General features: G+C 31.0%; 4 protein-coding genes across 7 annotated transcripts; 1 reads left to right on the top strand and 3 right to left on the bottom strand.

The window, feature by feature from the left end:
- Positions 1–2,235: 2,235 nt before the first annotated feature.
- Positions 2,236–6,559, bottom strand: LOC105275982 (vacuolar protein sorting-associated protein 51 homolog). Of its 2 annotated transcripts, none has more exons than XM_011333244.3 (11): positions 6,468–6,559; positions 6,205–6,380; positions 5,941–6,075; positions 5,662–5,883; positions 4,919–5,508; positions 4,552–4,777; positions 4,246–4,470; positions 3,790–4,124; positions 3,413–3,590; positions 2,825–2,937; positions 2,236–2,730 (listed from the first exon to the last, which is right to left on the bottom strand). In XM_011333244.3, the coding sequence occupies exons 2-11, from the start codon at positions 6,310–6,312 to the stop codon at positions 2,622–2,624; spliced, it is 2,241 nt and encodes a 746-aa protein (XP_011331546.2). In that variant the 5' UTR covers positions 6,313–6,380; positions 6,468–6,559; the 3' UTR covers positions 2,236–2,621. The 2 variants fall into 2 exon arrangements, with proteins under 2 accessions (XP_011331546.2, XP_026828023.1); XM_026972222.1 differs by having other exon boundaries at positions 6,464–6,555.
- A 102-nt stretch (positions 6,560–6,661) lies between these two features.
- LOC105275981 lies at positions 6,662–10,284 on the top strand. Its single transcript, XM_011333243.2, has 3 exons — positions 6,662–6,794; positions 7,054–9,209; positions 9,329–10,284. Exons 2-3 carry the CDS (start codon positions 7,551–7,553, stop codon positions 9,560–9,562), a joined length of 1,893 nt encoding a protein of 630 aa, XP_011331545.1. The 5' UTR covers positions 6,662–6,794; positions 7,054–7,550; the 3' UTR covers positions 9,563–10,284.
- A 326-nt stretch (positions 10,285–10,610) lies between these two features.
- Positions 10,611–12,248, bottom strand: LOC105275983 (charged multivesicular body protein 3). The gene is made up of 4 exons (XM_011333245.3): positions 12,127–12,248; positions 11,996–12,056; positions 11,491–11,885; positions 10,611–11,347 (listed from the first exon to the last, which is right to left on the bottom strand). Exons 1-4 carry the CDS (start codon positions 12,169–12,171, stop codon positions 11,183–11,185), a joined length of 666 nt encoding a protein of 221 aa, XP_011331547.1. The 5' UTR covers positions 12,172–12,248; the 3' UTR covers positions 10,611–11,182.
- Positions 12,186–19,953, bottom strand: LOC105275984 (protein PFC0760c-like). 3 transcript variants are annotated; one of them, XR_003407027.1, is made up of 3 exons: positions 18,925–19,953; positions 12,527–18,371; positions 12,186–12,268 (listed from the first exon to the last, which is right to left on the bottom strand). XR_003407027.1 is itself a non-coding variant. In XM_026972601.1 (3 exons), exons 2-3 carry the CDS (start codon positions 19,035–19,037, stop codon positions 12,998–13,000), a joined length of 5,487 nt encoding a protein of 1,828 aa, XP_026828402.1. In that variant the 5' UTR covers positions 19,038–19,096; positions 19,191–19,953; the 3' UTR covers positions 12,458–12,997. The 3 variants fall into 3 exon arrangements, 2 of the variants coding, with proteins under 2 accessions (XP_026828402.1, XP_026828401.1); XM_026972601.1 differs by lacking the exon at positions 12,186–12,268 and having other exon boundaries at positions 12,458–18,371; positions 18,925–19,096; positions 19,191–19,953; XM_026972600.1 differs by lacking the exon at positions 12,186–12,268 and having other exon boundaries at positions 12,458–18,371.
- Between the last annotated feature and the right edge of the window lie 8 nt (positions 19,954–19,961).

A 19,961-nucleotide genomic window follows, 5' to 3' on the forward strand; every position in this document is an offset into this window, starting at 1 on the left:
TTAATAACAGAAAAAATTGAGTAACAAATTTTTATTACGTATATATATTTTGAATAAAGTTTTACTGAATAAAGAACTTTTTATAAAAAATTCTTTTTTTAAATGTGTATGATTTTAATTTAATTTAAAATTTTCTATAAAATAAAATTCAATCAAATTTTAACAAGATAAATTGTGAGCTTTGACTTTATCATAATTTTATTTCCTGTGTATTACGTAAATTATTTAAAATAAAATTGTCTGAACTTTTTCTTATTTATGTTATTATACGATTATCTTTTACATCCAAATATTGATATTAAAATTTCTTTTTATCACAAATTTAAACAATTTATTAATAAATTTACTATCACAAAAACTGAATTGAATTAAATTGAATAAAATTAAAATCACACAAAATTAGATATTTTACTAAAATAAAAAATAAGTGTAGTAGATTAATATTTAGTATTAAAATAGTTTGATATAGATTTATGGGAACGTAATTCTATATTATGAAAACGAACTAAATACGAACTAAAAATAATATCTGAAAATTTTACTCCAAAACTAACAATCGTGTAATCATATAATAAGAAAAGAATCTAATACATCTCATACCCATATAATCAAACACTTTGGAACACTATAGCGATATTATGATGCCACAGCTTTCCCATGCGGGTCTATTTTACTGAAGTGAAATAATATTACTACACAATGCTGATTATTTCTTTCTTTTCTTCCTTTCATTTGCTTTTGTAGCTTGAGTAAATGGCAGTTAGTTGTGTGCCGAAAAACCCAGCTTCAATAAATTTAAAAAAATCGATGACGTTGCTCTGAAGCTCGAAAATCGAAATATCGAATATTCTTTATTCGAAATGGAATCATATATATCGAAAATACATGTATACATATACATTTTCTTATAGAACATTATAGATAATATATTTATGTACTAAATATACTTTACGTGGATAATTTACGAATTGTAGATTTATCCCAATCTTGAAACGGACGCTTCACGTACGTAATGATTCACTTTGACACGTCGTAGGAGTATGATATTGATATCTATATGTAACAACGGTTTCAGATGGAATGCCACGAGAAATTGTCGACAAGTTACGCATGCACAGGTGTTTCTCAAGATATCACGTGTGGTTGCTACCACATGTCTGTCTGCCTCTCTATCTTTGATATCATTCTGTTAAGTATTCCCCTATTACATTGCTCAAGCAAATCCAATTTGATGTCTTGACTATGAAATTTCTATTTTTCCCTTTTTTACATTATTTTTATACATTTTCAACTTTATATATATATATATTTATAATTTATAAGTATAATTTCTGTAAAACTAAGACACATATAATTGCGAATAAATTTGCGACATGTAAAATTTTATGCTTTCGGATTGAATTAAAAAATAATCTTGAGAAATAGAATATTTTTAGAAAAACTCGCAATTACGAAGCTCGACAGAGCTCCGGTTCGTCGAGAACAGTTCAGGGGAGCAAGTGTTATTAAATTGGGTAGAATGCGATGCGTGGGCCCAAGCCGGATACTCGCCAAATGAATCTCATCCCAAGAGAGAGAGGAAGTCCGAATTAAGTTGAGAGTAACCACTGTCAAGGGGCTACAACCAAGTTCTCCCTGGTACCCTAAGCGATAATGCAAGCGGTAAACTTTTTGCGATCCTGCTTGTCTCTCGATATACTATATTCTCTTTTTCGCGATATAATAATTATATTTTAGTAGATTATAGAACTGCACAAATATAATACTCAAATCAAATCTGAGATAAAAGGTAAAATATAAAAAAATGGGAGATAGAAAACCTAGTCTGTAATAAATATTGGAATTTTTAACGATCTTAAGAAAATTTATTCCGAATAAACTCGACAGAAAAGTTTGAAAGTACTGAATGTGGTGAACAAGAATTAAGACTTATTAAAATCATTTGACCCTGTACTGCTTTTTATACGGCGCACTAAGCCTAATAGCTTTATACTTTGAACAAGACATAGGTGGGGACAATAACGGGAAAGAATGAAATACAAAGCAGTTTTGCAACGTGATAGAAAAAATTAAAAAGAAATGCTTATAAAATTACGTTTTCTATTGCAATAATTTAATCTACAATACTTTAATAAATAGCAAAAGTTACTGCAAAGCAGAAAATGATCTAAAAAAATAACTAACAAATAATAAAATTCATATTTAGTTAAATATTGATAATAAAATTAATAATATAAATAGAGAATAATGATTATAATTCTGAATAGTTGTAAATAATACATTAATATTATTATAACATTGCATTTCGATAATCTGATTGATTAAAAGATAATATAAATAAAAGATTTTAATATAAATTTAATATTAATAAAAGATTTTTCTATATAGAACATTTCTGCAGTATTGTAACATTATAAAAGATTTATATGCAGCTATTCATATTATTATATACACAATTTATCGCTTGTTGTAAATATATAGATATACATAGACATACATATGTATATATTTCCTTATTATAATATAATTACGATAATTAACATTATCATAAAAACATTACATGTTTTATCACTTATAACATTACACTGCAACTGCATGAAATAATTACAGTTGCTGATAATTCAACCTCTTTCGCATATAATGTCCACCACACTTGGTTCCATCAAGACTGGTTCCAAACATCTGTGTACCGCGCTGCCCAAAATTTCATCCAGCAAAAAATAAACCACGCTATAAATAATATAAATATTTATCAATATAAAGCCGGTATACATATATAGTTTACGCCTTACTTAACAGAAAGAATTAAAATTTAAACTCTTACTTTTCATCCGATACGAATCTCCACAGGTAAAGTTGCAAATAATGAGTATCCACCTGAATTTGTTGCAAGCCATATTTGCTAAATGTTCGCAGTCGCACGCACTCGAGGAAAGTCTGTTTGCAGAAAGAAAGAATATCAGAATATTAATATCATTGAAAAGAATCGCCTTGTGATTATTAAATTAATTTTTATGCCAGCCAGTCCTAAGCAGTGACAACTGACAAGTATTGAAGCGTATTGCATAGCGAGCGATGGCAGAGTTGGGAGGATGAATCAACTCCGCAAAGTGGATAATGGCTGTGCTATTTTGTCATTATGACCACTCAGCAGCACCTGAGCGATCATTACATCGCTAGTACATCGAGTATTAAAAATATTATTCTACAGAAATTTTTATCGTTTATCATGTGTGTTAAAGAGAGTATTAATAATTGGGTAAAATTACAAAATCATAAACAAGAATTGAATTAAGTCAATGAAAAATAAAATAGCTATAAATAAAAAAAGGTACGTTAATATTATAAGTAAAATATTATATTATATTTTATATATATATATATATATATATATATAATAGCATCACATCACCTTTAAGCTTATCTTGATGATTCCTGTTAGAATAGAGGCCTTGTTAAATTGCACTGACGAAAAGATCTCGATCCGTTCGGAAAATAGCTTATGAATATTCGTCACTAGGGACGAGTCAATGTGACTGGACGTGTAAGATGACCAGTTAGACCTGTAGTGATGCCTCGACACGCTAACGCTAAAACAAATCTCGATTGCTTATGCCAAGAATTTAACAAGAGAAGAACAATCCGAAGAGAAGAGAATTAAAGATTTACTAAATTATTATACGCATAAAGTGCTGTTTTTATATCAACAAGAAATTAATCAATTATATTTATTAACAAATTAAAATTAATGTACAGCTATACAAATCTTACAGTAGAAAATTTTTTTACCTGTGAGTCTTTCTGCTGCTATCGCTACTTCTATCTACTTGGCCATCGTTGTCATCGTACAAGGCAGTGACTTGTGAATCAATTGCGGTCACGTCTTCGACGACTCTCTTCATCACGGCTCTCACTGTTCTGGGTTCAATCGTATGCAACCAATCTCTAGTTTCTACGGATTTCCTCAACATTTGGGACACTGCTAATCCCTGAATTCGCACGTAGTGATTCAACAAATTTTGCGCAGCCTCCTGAAAACGATCGCACATTTCTGATCCGGGAGTTACAATGTTCTCCGAAGATGTATATTGATCGATGTTGAAAAGATCGTCGGTAGTCGTCAACTACAAAGTATACAAATAAAATACATTACTTATGAACATTCAATTATATTTTTATTTTTGTTAATTTATTTATTAAATTACTATAAAAATAGTATAAATATTTTTATTGTTTTTATTTTACCAAATAGCGGACATTATTCTCCTTGTACTCGATGCACATTTTGCTAAGCAGTAGCAATAAAGTGGGTGGAAATTTCGGCACGTCGGATCCGTTGCAAAATCCGGCTGCTATAGCTGTGAGATGATGTAGAAAACCGACTACTAATCCTTCTCTCACTTCATCCACGCAAAAGCTTTGCAAAAATTGCATTTTTAGATTGAATGATAAGTCCGGCTGCAGAAATACCTGGAAAAAATTTTGAGCAAAGGAAATTTAAAAAAAAACGCAAGATAATAAAAATACAGTAAAATCGATAAAAATACAAACTGATAAGTCCTGGAGAACTCCTTTAATTTTTTCAATGGTAGGCATGATGAGCATAGCTTGAAGTTCCGCTAAGCCTCCATCGCTGTCTTGCGTGACTTTGTCACTTGTTTTGGTGGCTAAGGTCTGTCTTACTTTTACCAAAGTCTCGCTCAAGTGTTGTTTCAGACTGTGCAAATAATTGCGACACTGTTTTCGGCCAGCATTTACAACAATGTCGGTCCCTATTCTATAAAATTATTTTAATCAATTTACTTCATCATTTTACCTCTCTCTACATCTTTTATGTCCTATTCATTTACACATTAATTATTATTTTAAATTATTATTATATATATTCTAATTTATTTTAGTATTTTTCTTTTATTACCCGGCAAAGTCCGTTTCATTGCACAGTGTATTCATCGCTTGTAATCTACGATGAAATCTGTCAAGAGCTCTCACCAAAATCACCGTATCAGCCACATCCTCCACCCTTTTGCTCACCAAATCAAAATACTTTTTCATATTAGTCACAACAAATTCACTCAAATGATTCATAGCTTTCGTTTCGAAGTCGACTAAATCATCATCTTCTAACGATCGATTTATAAACATGTCATTGTAGGAAGCCACAATCAGGGACAAATCGCTGAGGAATCCCGAAGAAGCCATGTCCACGAATTCTATGATGTCATTTTCACACATGTCTTTCAAGATTTCTAATTGTTCTGTCAATCTCCCTTCGGCATGCATCAAGAATTCAATGCACAAGGAATCAGCCGGTTCCTTCAGTTGTAGAAGAAGATCAACATTTTCAGCTAGGGCTTTGGTCGATGCATCTCTCTTGTGAAATTGTAATCTCAATTTGTACTTTAGTTCCTCGACAATTTCCTCGCAGTCTTTCTGGATACCTTGGAAAGATGGCATGTTGCTGTATTGATTTAAAACTCTTTGAGCATGGACATAATCTTCAACTGCCTAAAAAGATATTGCTTATAAGAGAAGATTTAGAAGCATGAACAAAGTTATATTATTCTTATGATTATTAATTAATTTCATGTAATGATCATTATCATATCAGTATATATAACGATAAAAAGAAGCTTTAAAGTAGATAATAAATATATATACTTGTGTATAATTTTCTTCCTTCATTTTATCTTTAAGATTCCCAGGCAGTTTAAAAAGAAATTGCAATTTCTTTAACAAACTGTGTACAGAGGACAGTTTGGCAATCTGCTGTCTCGTTCCATGTAACGTTGAAGAAATCTGCTCTGAGAAGGAAGTAATGCTCTCCATATTCTTGGCCAAAAGATCCATGCTCTCTTCCATTTCCTTGAAATCTGTCTTCATCTAAATCACATTTGAAGTTAAAAATAGATCTGATATTTTATTTAAATAATGACTTACCTTGCGAATAGTATCAGTAGCAGATATAAATTTATCATAATTTTCATATACCAGGGTCTGCATGTCTGAATGTAAAGTTTGACTGTTTTCGATTATTTCAGCTTCATGATCCATAATTTGTTTTAGTGTGCATTCCTATTAAAAATAAATGATCATTATAAACTGCAAAAAACCCCTACTTTTTATTATTACAATTAAGCGTTAAAATATACAGAGTTAGTCGTTAAATTTTATCATTAAAGATGCACGTTTAAATTAATTCACCTTTAATAACTTTTGAAAATACATATCCTGATTAAAATGTTGCCCATTAATATCGTATGGATCATTCGTGTTCTCTGCCATTTCGTATATTTTCTTCACCAACTTCATCAATAACGAAGGGACGTTAATTTAATTCTGGCCTTCGTAAATTGTTAATTTATTGGACTATTTATTATCTAATAGAAAACAATATGTATAAATTAATAAAAAAAAGATACTATTAATGCTCTTCACTTTATATTATTTTATCTTGACGCACTGACAAGTATATTGGTGGCTGTCAAACTTATATTAATAATATTTGCAGGTTAGATTTCCAGACGCGATGTGAAACAACATAACCAAGCTCGTCGCTCTGAAAACGCAACAAGTACTTCTTAAGTAAATAAATAAGTAATTTAAACGGGGCGTATTTACAATATTTTTCCAACAACTCAAGGATCCTCCTAAGTTTGTTGAAATAAATAGTGAAGTGCTTTTCCAATCTTATTCTCTTTCTCATCGTATGTAAGACTAAATTAAACGGAGAGGATTGCAACAGAATAATTCAAAAGAAATTACATCACGTATCTCGTAAAATTGTTAAACAGGTAATGTTACAATATAAAAAAAAGATATATACGTATATATTATATACATATTACTATTATGAGCACGATTCTTGATTTTATGTTGAACCTAACCTCAATATCATTACTAAATAAATAAGATTTAAGTACAGAGTAATTTATTTAAAAACATATAAAATATACATGCATGTAACATTATGTAATACATACAACTTTGTTTTATCTTTTATTTGTTTATTGATTCTAAGCAGGTTTTTAATGCATCTTTAATAATTTTCAGCTGCAACTAACGAAACTTATTTCTCAAAGTTTCTGAAGTTCTGAATCAATTCTTGTACGAATTATATATTGTAAATCATGAAGAGAACGGATTTGAATATTGTGTGATCTTAAAAATTACAACTTTAATTATGATGTTATGAAAGAAAGAGTGAAATTTACTAAGTTTTAATGACAACAATTGAATCGTTGTAAACTATGAAGGAGAAAAATATGAAATCTACAGTTTCAAGACGAAGCTGTAAAAGAGAATTTATATTTGAGAATTGAGGATCACAGCTTATAAACTATGAAAAGGAAAGATTTGAAGGTTTCCTTACCTTTAGAAACCACTATTTCGACTGTGAAGAACATGGTTTCCATGAGAAGAGGCATAGTTTTAAGCTAGGACTGTGAGAATGAAGGATTCGAAGGCTACATGACCTTTAAACTTATGACTTCAGTTTTTTAACTATGAACTAGGTCCACCTGATTGTTAAAAGATACAATATCCCAACCATGCCGCATCCTTGTGTTGTCTGCGGTCGTTCACGCATGAACCCGAACAATCGTGAGGAGGAATACATGTTCTTCGGCTTCCCGGTGAACGATGAGGCCCGTTGTCGCCGTTGGCTTGAGTTCTGCTGTCGCGAGGATCTCTATAAACTCACGAAGAAGCAGCTTCTTCAGCGTATGGTCTGTTCGAAGCATTTCCAATCCCAAGACTTTCTTAATGAGTACTTAGATCGTCTAAATTTCAATGCAGTTCCATCGGTCTACGATCCTAAGCAAAGCTTATACAATATAACGTGCGTTCTTTGTGGGAGAGCACGAAGAGATCCATCCGGAACGGATTACGATGGAACAACGTTTCACCATTTTCCTGGCGAAGAATTCCGTTGCCTCAAGTGGCTGGATTTTGTTGGAGTGGATTCATATTATAGGCTAACAAGAAAGGAAATCCTTTTCTGTTACATCTGTTCCAAACATTTCGATCGTTCTCAGTTCGTTCCAGGATACAGGGGAAGGTTAATAGACAATGCTGTTCCCAATATTCGTGATTCGGACTCGCTGAACGAGTCAGAGTCGTCTATCGTCGAGCTGCAAGCTGAACCGAAGCTCTTTAGCGTTCCCGATAAATGTAAAAAATTGGAGCCGTTGCCTACTGAGGTTTTGGATAGCCAGGCTTGCGCGGCTTGTGGTCGCTCGAGATCTGATCCGAGAAACAAACTGGAACGTTACAAGTTCCATCCGTTCCCTGCATATGAGATTGGTCGATGTTTGCGCTGGTGCCAATTTCTGGGCCGTGAAGACTTGCTGAAGATGTCACCCAATCAGATACGCAGGCTCGTGCTATGTTCAAGACATTTTCAGACTGGTCAGAGCTTTGATAAGATTGGTCCGTGTGATGCAGTACCAACTATCAAGGACATTTCTGAATCTGAGAATATCATAGAACAAAATGAGGAGGATCAGGATCCTGGAGAGGATAATAAAGATCCAGCCAAGACTATTAAGCGTTTTTCCAGGCCACTAGTATCTAGCAAAAAGCCTAAAGTGGACAATAAACCCGCGCCATTGGCGAAGAAACGCGGGAAGTCTCGAAGACCGACCTCCATTAATATTCCTAAGCCTGATCCTAACAATATGGAAAATCGGATGATCAAGAAATTACCTCTCCCGCCTACGACTAATTGGAAGATTCAACTGGGAGATCAACTACAGCCGATCACCATCAATAATATTCCTTCAAATGTTGCAAATAATATCCAGGGTGGCATCAAGAAGATTATAGTGCCCTTTACTGGAGATATATCGTCTCTAGGAGCACCTATACCGGTTCACAGTCTATCGAGTATTCCCCCGGGACTGTTGATCAAGATAAACCTGCCGGAACAAGAATCGCAACAGCAACAGAAACCTTTGAAGATAAAAAAGCAAAATAAGAAAAGCTTAACAAGCGATTCGAGCGAGCAGCAAATCTGGGCGAAGAATAATGGTCAAGCTTCAGTTATTTTACAGAATGTAAAGCAAGATGAAGACAAAAACTTGGTAGAATTTTTGTCAATGTCTCCAGAGCCTATGGAGCAAGCTCTGAACTCTAATGAAATGGAAGTACAAGAAGAAGTGGTGCTTCCGGATTCTTTGGAGATCTTAGAAGATAAATCTAGCATAGAGGCCAGTAGTCTGAACAAAACATTAATAAATAAATAAATATATATATATATCTTTAAAAACATATAATATTAGCATTTAAAAGCAATAATTTATTGAAGCAATTTCTTAAACTCATACAGGTAAAGGAAGAGCAGTATTTTGAAGAGTTTGAGGAAATGAAACCACTTGCAGTAAAAAAGAAGACACCAAGGCGAAAAAGAATAGCAGGAACCTTGAGGAGAACTATGTTTCCCATCACCACTGAGATTAAGCATTTCTTGAAAAGAATGACCCCACTGATGCACCGACTGCCGACGCGTGCCAGGGCAACTTTAAAACTGTCCATTGTCAATATGGTGATTGATCAACTTTGAAAAATCGTATAGAAACATTTTTGTAGTATAAACTTTTTTTTTGGCTTTAGAGGAACATTTGAGAAAATTTGTGGTACTATTATTATTATTGGAATCAGAATTTGCCACATTTTTACAGGTGTTTCATTAACTAAACAATTTTCAAGAAATCCGAATTATCAAATTTAATTTGGTTGTTAACATGATATTATTATACAATAATTTTGTTGATATTTTTGATCATTGACAATGTTCTAAATTTTAGAAGTTGCTACATTTAATTATATCTGTAATTTATAATTGTAAAGATCTTAGAATTTCCACACGCAAAACTTTTTCCAATCAACATTATAAATTTTTATTCAATGTTCTTCAAAAATTTATAATGTTGATTGGAAAAAGTTTTGCGTGTGGAAATTCTAAGATCTTTACAATTATAAATTACAGATATAATTAAATGTAGCAACTTTATTATCTATATTTTAACAAATAAACTATAACAAATGCATTATTATGCATTAGGATGAACACTAATTTGACAACGCTACAAAATTTTACAAAAAGATTATAGTTATGTATTCTTTATATCTTTTATATACATATACACTCTGTAATGTATATAATTAAGATTCTTTTTACTATGTTTAGTATTGAAATTAATGTAAATTATGATTATGTTATTAGGTTAAGAAGAAATTTATTTTTTGTAAAATATTTTTAAGAAATATTTTTTCGATATTGTAAACTTTATCACTTGTAAAGGAAAAGAAAAATCAAATCACTATCTGCTATATACATATATTCATAGTCGAAGAATTATTTTTACTATGTATTTATAAAAAGAATTATACATGTACTACTAAGAAAAATTGTAACAATATTATAAATAAAATTTGTGTTAAGTAGAAAGAGTTACGTATATTACATAAATTTATGTAAATTTAATTTCTATATCTGATAATTGTAGTTATTATTTTCAAATATTTTATTTAATATATAATAATTATATATATTTAATATAAAATAAACAATATTAATATTAAGGCGTTTAATAATAAAATAGTAAAAATACACTATATCACAATTTATTAATGTTTTTACATATCTTTCATTACAAGTAGTAACTATTAGCTGAATGCTGTATGTAAAGCAAATTACATGAAGAATAGAACTGGAACGTTAAATATCACTCATTATATAAAACAATTTGTGAATACTGTACGATAAGTTATAAGGGTTAAAATTATGTAAAATCTTAAAAATTTTAATTATTTCGTAACTTTCTTTTTCGGTAATCATTTTTTAACAATTTATCTTTTCAATTTTATAATATTATATCCTTACAGAATATTTCTTAGTTATAATAGTCTTCAATTATTATCATAAAAGAAATTATTATTAAACAATGAATATGTAAAAATAGACGCTATCATTTAATATTTAAGTACTCTACAAAGCGACGCTACGTACAATATTTACATTAAATAGCGAAATAACATACAATATTATGATAAATAAGCAAATGCTATTATTTATATAATTTGTGTTATCATTTATTTAAAGTGTGCTAATACGAGAAAATACTTGTTTCCCTGATATTTGGTGCGCAAATTGTTGTTTTTCAATCATTTAATTATTTATCTAACTGCGAAGGCTCTGCAATCTATTTTTCATTTCCTCAAATTCTTTGTCATCCTCTTTGTCTGGTTCTTCTTCTGCAGAAGTGGAGGCTGCGATCGCTCCAGGAGTCTCCGTGACAACCGCGGGAGCAGTGCCCAACTGGCCAGCTGTCACCTCCCATAAAATCTAATAAATTGACGCAAAATTTTATGATGAAAGAAATTATAGGTTTTTAAATAATTAAAAAATAAATAAATTTAAATAAGGAAAAATACTATAAAAGAATTACATTGTTGTATTGTAAAAGTATTAAGATTCAAACAGTTTACCTTATCGACTTCTTCGTCAGCTTCGTCCTCCATATCTTCAGAGTCCTCAATGGAGTCCATAGTTTCATCCAACATTTCCTCGATAATTCCAGCTTTCATCATTTCCTTCGACATTTCTCTCATAGTCGCAGCTATCTCTGGTACTTTTATCAGGGACTGCATTGCTTGCATCACTTCGGTAGACTTGGAGACTGAACCAGCAACTCTGATTGTCGCTAATTGATTTTTCATTTGCAGTGATACGGAATTTAAATGCGCCTTGGAGGTGTATATCTTGTTGCAGGCTTTGTGAGCTCTTATAATCTCCTTTGCAAGAACCTTACACACATCTTTATCTCCTTTCTTTGCTGCGTCCTTTAGGGAACGTTTCACTTTCTCCTCCTCTCTCTGGATTGCTATACAAACAAGCATGAACTTTAACTTTAAAATAAAGACTAAATTTCTTCTGCTACACTTTTACATTATTTGATTTTTTTTCCTTGGAAATTGTTCTTTAAATACTCACCCCTAACCTGTCTGTCAAGCTGATAACCTTCCTTTCTCAATTTGTGAGTCCATTCTTGAACCTGTGAAATAATTAATGTCAAGAAATAAAATGTTTACCGAGTTTTACTAAGAAAATTCTCACACACACACCATTTCTTTGGGGTTTTTTTCTTGTGATTTTCCAAATAAGCCCATCTCTGAGTTGTGTCAACAGAAATGTCAAGGCATTCGGTCTCTGATCAACATAACCTCTCACTACTTCTCATCGATTCGGATTCCTCAAGGTTACGCGCTGTTAGAATGGTCTGATTCATATATTCATATATAGCCTTTGGCCTGATTACGTCATTCGAAATTTGTTTTGTTTCAAATAAGCTTTAAGTTCAAGTGCCATCTTAAATACAATCTCGGCGATAAAAGATATATGCCAGATAAAAAAGGTATCGAAATTTTCTGTTATTTTCATTATTTACATTGTAAACTTTTTAAATTTCGAATAGCGGTATTATCATTATAATAAATTGTAAAAACAAATTAAATTATACTTAACTATATTTTTGATTATTATTGTCAATATTGAAGTGTAATATGTAAAACCTTATTAACCTTATATGACAATTTTAATTTTATGTACAACATGCTCTAGAAAAATTGTCCGAAACATAATTAACAAAAAATTAACATTTTTCATTAAACTGATGAATTATATCAAATAATATCACGTATTAATATCAAGCAATATCAAGTAATAATAATATATTACAAATATATTATAGATCTTTTCCCTCAATATATTTTATAAAGAATAAGAAAAACTCAATGTTCAAAAAGCTCAAAGATTTTAGATTTATCCAAAAAATTTTAAAAGTTTAGTTATAGATATGTAAAGAAGATTTAAAAGTTTTAATACAATTAAAAAATATTGTTTAAAACTTATTTTGTATAAATTTGAAAAACTTAAGAAGAATATATTTATACTTTTAAGAAAGACTAAAACTATATTTAATTCATTTCTTGCTATTCATTTTCTTTCAAAAAGGCTTTTAAGCCAATAAAGCATAGATCTTATGACTTTTGTCCCTTTAATATTTGCAATGTTTGTATTTTGTTCATATCTATAAGGCCTTGCGTTATTTTCCTTCAAAATTCTAATTCTTGAAGCATTCTGTTCATCATCAATCAATTCCGATCCTTTATGTTCTCTTTTCTCTTTTTTGTTGAGAATGTTAACGTTTTGTAAAATAGACTCTGTCTCTTTCTCATATTTCATCAGTTTTTCATCAACATTAGAATAATTGTTGTCTTCTGCTATTTCAATATTTGTATCTTGCATATTATTTTTAGTTTCGGATTTATTCAGTTTTAACTCTGCAAGTCTTTCGGATTGACTCATTTCTATATTTCTTTTTTGTGATTCTATTCCGTTAAACAGGACATCTTCTTCGTTGAAATCAAGTAATAGATTATATTTTTTAGCGAAATCGATAACTGGCATTGAAATTGTTAGATTATTATTCATCAAATTTCGCTTCCAAAGATTATGTGCATTTATTTCCTCTTCTTGTTTATTTATTTTTTCTTCTTGCTCTTGCATTTTCAAGGTGTTTTTTGCAGTCATTGAATTTATCGCTACGCTAGACGATTGATCAGTTGACCAATCATCTTTTTTACCTGCAATCACATATTTTTGATAATTTTTTCCTGATGATCGAACTATGCGTCCTTGCAATGGTACGCAACAAGGACATTTTCTCCTCAGTATTATTTCACATATGTTTGGAGAGATTGATAACGCGTAAGAACCATTCTTCAATGCTATTATCTCCACTGGCAATTTCACATCGTCGTTGATGTAATAGATTTGCGAGTTTTGAAGTGCCGAAATGGCATCGGAAGCAGTCGATGAGGGAAATAGCTGAAGAGAATAAATATCGTCTAAAGATTTGGAAGAGGAGATAATTCCTTCATTTGCTTCTGCGGAGATAGGATTAATATTATTTATATTGCCAATTAGATTGTAATTATTATTGTTCCTATTACCATTCATATTATTTTTGCTGTTGCTATTACTTGCGTCATCCGTAATTTCAACAGGTGATGATAATAAATTGATGCTGGAACTATTTTCAGAAAATTTTGGCTTGAAGTATGTAGTTTTCGCATAGGTTCGTTGTATCTCCGTAGTGACTTCATGAATTTTAACGATGTTGTCTTCTGTCATAAAATTATGTCGTTGTAATTTTAAAATATCTTTATCTGTCAAAGGAGAGGTTTGAGATTCATCGTTTCCATATTCCAGAATATTATTTTTAGATGAAATTAAATTGTCAGCTGATGTAGTTATAATTTTCCCGTTTGATGTGTCTTCTATTCTGTCTTCTGTATTTGTAGATCCTGCCATATTTTGTGCAATTATACTATCCGATATCTGGACATGATTGGGTGAGATTTCTTGCATAAAGTTTGCAGATGTAATTGCATTTTTATCCTCGATATAATGATTTTGCACGTATTTTAAGGTTTCTGGCGAGTAATATTTTATTGGCGGCAAATTATACTCAAGTCTTGCTAATATTATTGCTGGATCAATTTCCTCAGCCGAGAGGCTAGAAACGATTTTAGATTCCGGATTTTCATATTTCACATTTGCGGAAGAAATTAAATTATCAGGCGTAGCAGTTACTATTTTTCCATTTAATGGGTATTCTATTTCGTCGACAGTTTTAGTTTGTGCTATACTTGGGAAAATGATGTTATCTGATACTTCTATGTAATTTGGTGAAGTTTCTTGCATAAAGTATGTAGGTGCCATAATTCCATCATCAATGCGATGATTTTCTGTATTCTCCAAAATCAAATCGTTCGACAAGAAATCATTTGTTGGCGATTTGTTAATGTCATTTCTTGTGTGTATTACTGTTGGATTAATTTCAGATATTTTTTTTTCTCTCGAATTTTCATAAACATGTTTGGCTGCAATCGACGAAATCGTAGTTGCTTCTGAAAATATATTATTATCATTTCCTTCCGAATTTAATTCGTTTTCTGAATTTAGTTCTGTAGAAGCTTTCAATATGTTAGGATTATTTTGTAAAATAGCTTTTTGATAAATTGTTGTGGGTTCTAACGGTTCAACAAGCTTACTCTCTTCACTTTGTACATTTGTCTTTCTGATTCCATCCAAAATTTGATCTCTGGTATTTACTTTTATTATGTCAATGACTTTATTTGGTATTTCCTTCTCTATATATATATTTTTATCTTTGTCGTATGATTCTGATAAATTTGGAAATTCAGAAGCTACGATAGCATTGTTTTCTAGTACTTTGGCTTTCTGAGTCGTCACTATTTGCATTCTGTTATCGTTTATTCTTGCTTCTTCTTCTATGCCAAGGTTTTGGGCCAATATCGATTTGTCGTTTTTCATTTTACGATCAATTGGCATTTCTTGCAAAAAAGTCATTTCTATATTTCTATCATTACTAACAAATGTATTGCTTTTTTCTAATGTATCTATATTATTTGGTTCTTTTAATACCTCCAGAATATTATTTAACGCATTATAAATTACTGAATCATCCATTTTCTCGTTTTCTTCGTCATTGATTAAGTTATTTTTTACGCTCTGTACGATTATGTTTCGCACAATAGGCTGATCTCTTTGCGACGCGATTGCCGAGGAACTCAAAAGATTTCTAATACTTTCATGCAACTTGTTCGGGTTTGATTTTGATAATTGATTGTCTACGAGAGGCGCCAAAGTTACCACATTGGTTGTCCATTGTCCATTCTTAAACTGATGCTCCTCAATCGTCATCGGTGGAAGCTTCTGATGGAAACCAGGAAAAGTTTCCAATATATTGCGCAAAGTGTTTCTGATTATACCGTGTGACCAATCATTCGTGAAGTCTTTTCTGGAGATAGATGTGACGTGAGATAAAACGTCTTTCACCTTCTCCACGATCATGTCTTCTATTTGCGGTAGTAATAAGATATTTTTCAAATGCGGAACTGCCAGAATTTCCGGCAATAAACTTCTGTCGTGCAACTGAAGAATATTTTCGTTGAGATCTATCGTTCTACCCACGCGAGGATCCAGTGTAAAGTCATTAATGACCTTTCTGATGGAGTTTAGAAGTAAAGTATTATCGCAGAATGGCAATCTTCTTATTGACGAACCCGTATTTATATTAAAACTGTCGTCTTTGTTACTTGATTCATTTGATTCTTCATAATCGATGTATCGCATTGTTGTAGATCGATCTTCTTCATCAGAATAAACATCGAAGTCTGGTTTTACGTAATTTATAGTTTTTGTTTCGAAATTGTATCCGGTATCGAAATCTTGATTAATAGTTGTGATCTTTTCTTTAGGTCGTTCTTGAAGAACTTCTTCTTGATCATTAGTAACTGGTTCTTTCAAGTAATTTATACTTCCGTCTTCGAAATCATGTTTGGTTCTAGAATCTACATAATTAGAAACTGTAGTCTCTTCTTGAGGAATATTCTTCCATGTATTGACTTTTGTTGGCTGATTTTCTTGATTAATTTCCAAATTGCTGTCATTATATTCGTGTGAGGTGGCGGAATGAAGAAATTCTTCACTTGAAACTGGATTTTTCATTTCCTTGCTATTTGGGCTTAATGGCAATTTAGCTTTATGGCTTTTACTTTTTCCTAACAATTTATTCTTTATAGTTTTATCAGTTGTTTGAGTCCTCAATTTCTTCTTCGGGATAGATGTATCCTTAGCAGTACTAGATAATTCATCCTTATCAGAATCGGCATGGGGTTTATAATTTTCTACGACGGAACCTGTATATTGAGAAAGATCAAGTAGAGAAATTTCATCAACAGTGTTTAATTCTGTAGTTGTCGACTCAGAATTTTCGTTTGAATTAACGTTTAATTTCTCACTTGTAGGTAACATTGATGCAAAATGTTTATTAAAATAATTGTCGTAATCTGTTGTCTTTTTAGTGGATGTTTGTATAACATATTCCGGAATTGCAATTGTAGTATACCCGTTTAAATTGTTCTTCCGTGTTGGGTCAGCAGACGTTTGCGATGACGTCGCACTGAGTACGCACACATCGCGACCAAATAATTTCATGCACTCTTCCATGCTTATAAGTTTTCCATCGTGCGTTATTGGTGAATAGATAGGGGATGGCGCATTGCTTGCACTAACATAATCCGTTACAATTGATGTCATCTTAGCAAAATCATTTTGTTTATTTGCTTCGGTTGTCTCTGTAGACTCTCCTGATTTATGCAACGTTTCGTCCAAATTCCAGGAATCTGCAGTGTTACTTTCTTCAATCATAGTTGCAGTCGAATAAGTTGGATAAAAGTTATTTTCCGTTTTCGGATCAAGTGACTCACCTATATAATTATTCGGAATTTCTGTAATTAAATTGGGAGATTCTTGAGCTTTTTTAATCATTCCAATTGGATCGTATGACTCGAGAATACTTCCTGTTTCCGTCACAGTTGTCGCATCAATGTAACTTGTCGAAAACGAAGTTGACGCGTCGAGTCTTTCAGCTTCTCCACTTCTTTCAGTTACAGGCAGGTTCAGATAGGGGTTCTGATGGGTGAATGGTCGATTTTGAGAATGTACGTTACTTCCAACTAGACAATTTGGTCTGTTTTCGAGTAAGGTGGATGGATTTCCAACATTGATACTTTTTCGTACATTTCCGACGATGTAAGGTGGAAAGTTTGGTACTATTTCGTACGGAATTAGTATAGCGGGGATGTTGCCTAATCTTTCCTGATAAGATCTTATTGGAAATAAGCGCTGTAATCTCTGCAAGACGTTTGGTCTGTTTTCATGCTCTGGTATCCTGTGATTTATTCTTTCCGGTTTATCTTTTTTGGAGGAACCTAATAGCGAAGAGCTTCTCTCCGATGACATAGGAGAATAATTCTCGTCTTTACAATAACAGATGCATTTTCCCTTGTTACACTTTTTTATATTCTCTCGAGGTTGTAAATTCAAGATTACATCCTTTCCGTCCACATCGTCGTCTTTGAGTAGGAATATTTTATCTTTCTTACGCGGTTTAACGTCTCTTTTGTATAATATTGCAGAGTTATCCTGCATATCATCTTCCATATTTCTTGCGAGATCATAAGTATTAAGATTATTCTTCGAAACTCCTACGTTGATATTTTCAGAGCTTTCAGGTCTTGTTCTGGCAAAACTTTCCTTTAACGATAATAATCTGTTTCTCTGAGATAATGTACTGCAACGCTTCGTTTTATGAATCGTTTTATTTTCGTATTCATGCTGTATGTGCGGCATCAATGAAAGCAGTGATTTCTTTCGATGATCCGTTGTGAGATGCTGATCATTACATGGCGATAGATAGGGGAAAGCTGTTGACAGACTAAATAAAAAATTATATTATTCGATCAGTATTCGTACAAGTATTATTAAATATATGATCTGATTATATTACGTACATCAATAAAATTTAATTTAACCATCTATTTCATTTTAGAATTTGATTTTAATTAAATGAGATAAATAGATTAATTCTTATATAAAATACTTTTGTTTAAATTATTTTTACTATTACATTAATTTTAATATTAGCAGATAATCTAATAACTCTAGATTCGAAGTTCTTAATTCAACAGTTTCTTATACGTGAGAAGCAAACGTGATACAAATGTTGTTACCGCAATTACGCTGACATAATCAATTGTGTATTCTTACGACATACTTTTATATTTACAGTTTGAACATTCCTATGTTTCAAATTAAAGTAGGAAAAGTTTTTCAGTAACGATGCTTATTTTCGAATTAATTTAGAAGAAACATTATTTTGATATAATTTTTTAATAAATTAACATTTTAATTACTTAGTAAGTTAAAGTCTTAGAACTTTTCAGAATCTGGAATTATAATTATTCAGTAAATTGATATGTTTTAATTACCTTGAATCCAAGAACTTTGTATTTACAGTAGGATCTAAAGAAATTTCTTCTGATTGAACAATTATGAACAGCACCAAAACAATTAAATTAATTTTTTTATACATATCGATCATATTCACTGTTATACACTGCTTGATGTCATGTTCCTTGATTTTGAACACAAACTTTACTTCTGTTCAATGTATCAAAAATAATAGTTATAAGAATAATAATATATTTATATTACAATAAATTTAAAATTGTTATTATATATAATTATCCTATACCTATGTTAAAATAAATCACAGAATTTTTGCTCTGACATTTCAAGAAGCGAACTGATATTGATCATGATCAAAACTGTACTGAATAATTCGGCGATTAAATGATTGCATATATGTGCTTCTTTGTCATCACTTTGTTATGAAATTTACTTCATCGATTATGTTGTAATCGACATATATATGTATGCGGATGTGTGTATATGAACAGCTTCAATTATTAATGACCTAATTTTTAATGACTTATAATTACAATATCCCTCGCAATTCTACGAATGTAAATGACTCTTAATTGTTATATAATTATTAAATATATTATCACACATTTGCATATTACGATATTACGATGTGTCTTTTTGCCTTAAATAATACTTTAGCATAATTTTAATATTTATTAAAATTTATTGGGTTTTCTTTCTTCCTTAAATAAGAAATGTAAGGTAATATCTTAAAAAAAAAGAAAACAGTTTTTAAGGAACCTTTTTCAAAAAATATAAGAATCTTGTCTTACTCAGTTTTACATTGCTTAAGAATAATTTCACTTTTTTAATATCTTTAAAATTTTAATATTACATATTTATATTAATATGTCGAATATATATATATAAAATCAAATTACATTATTACATAAAAATTCTATTTTATTGTGCCTTTTTCCAATTAGTGCTTACAAATATGCTTATAAATCTTGTAAAACTATTATTATTCATTACTCTAGTATAATTCATTAATTTAGTAACATATTTCTTAATTACGCAAAAAAATTATACGAATTGG

Source organism: Ooceraea biroi, chromosome 9, assembly GCF_003672135.1.
Source record: "Ooceraea biroi isolate clonal line C1 chromosome 9, Obir_v5.4, whole genome shotgun sequence".
Classification (NCBI taxonomy): domain Eukaryota; kingdom Metazoa; phylum Arthropoda; class Insecta; order Hymenoptera; family Formicidae; genus Ooceraea; species Ooceraea biroi.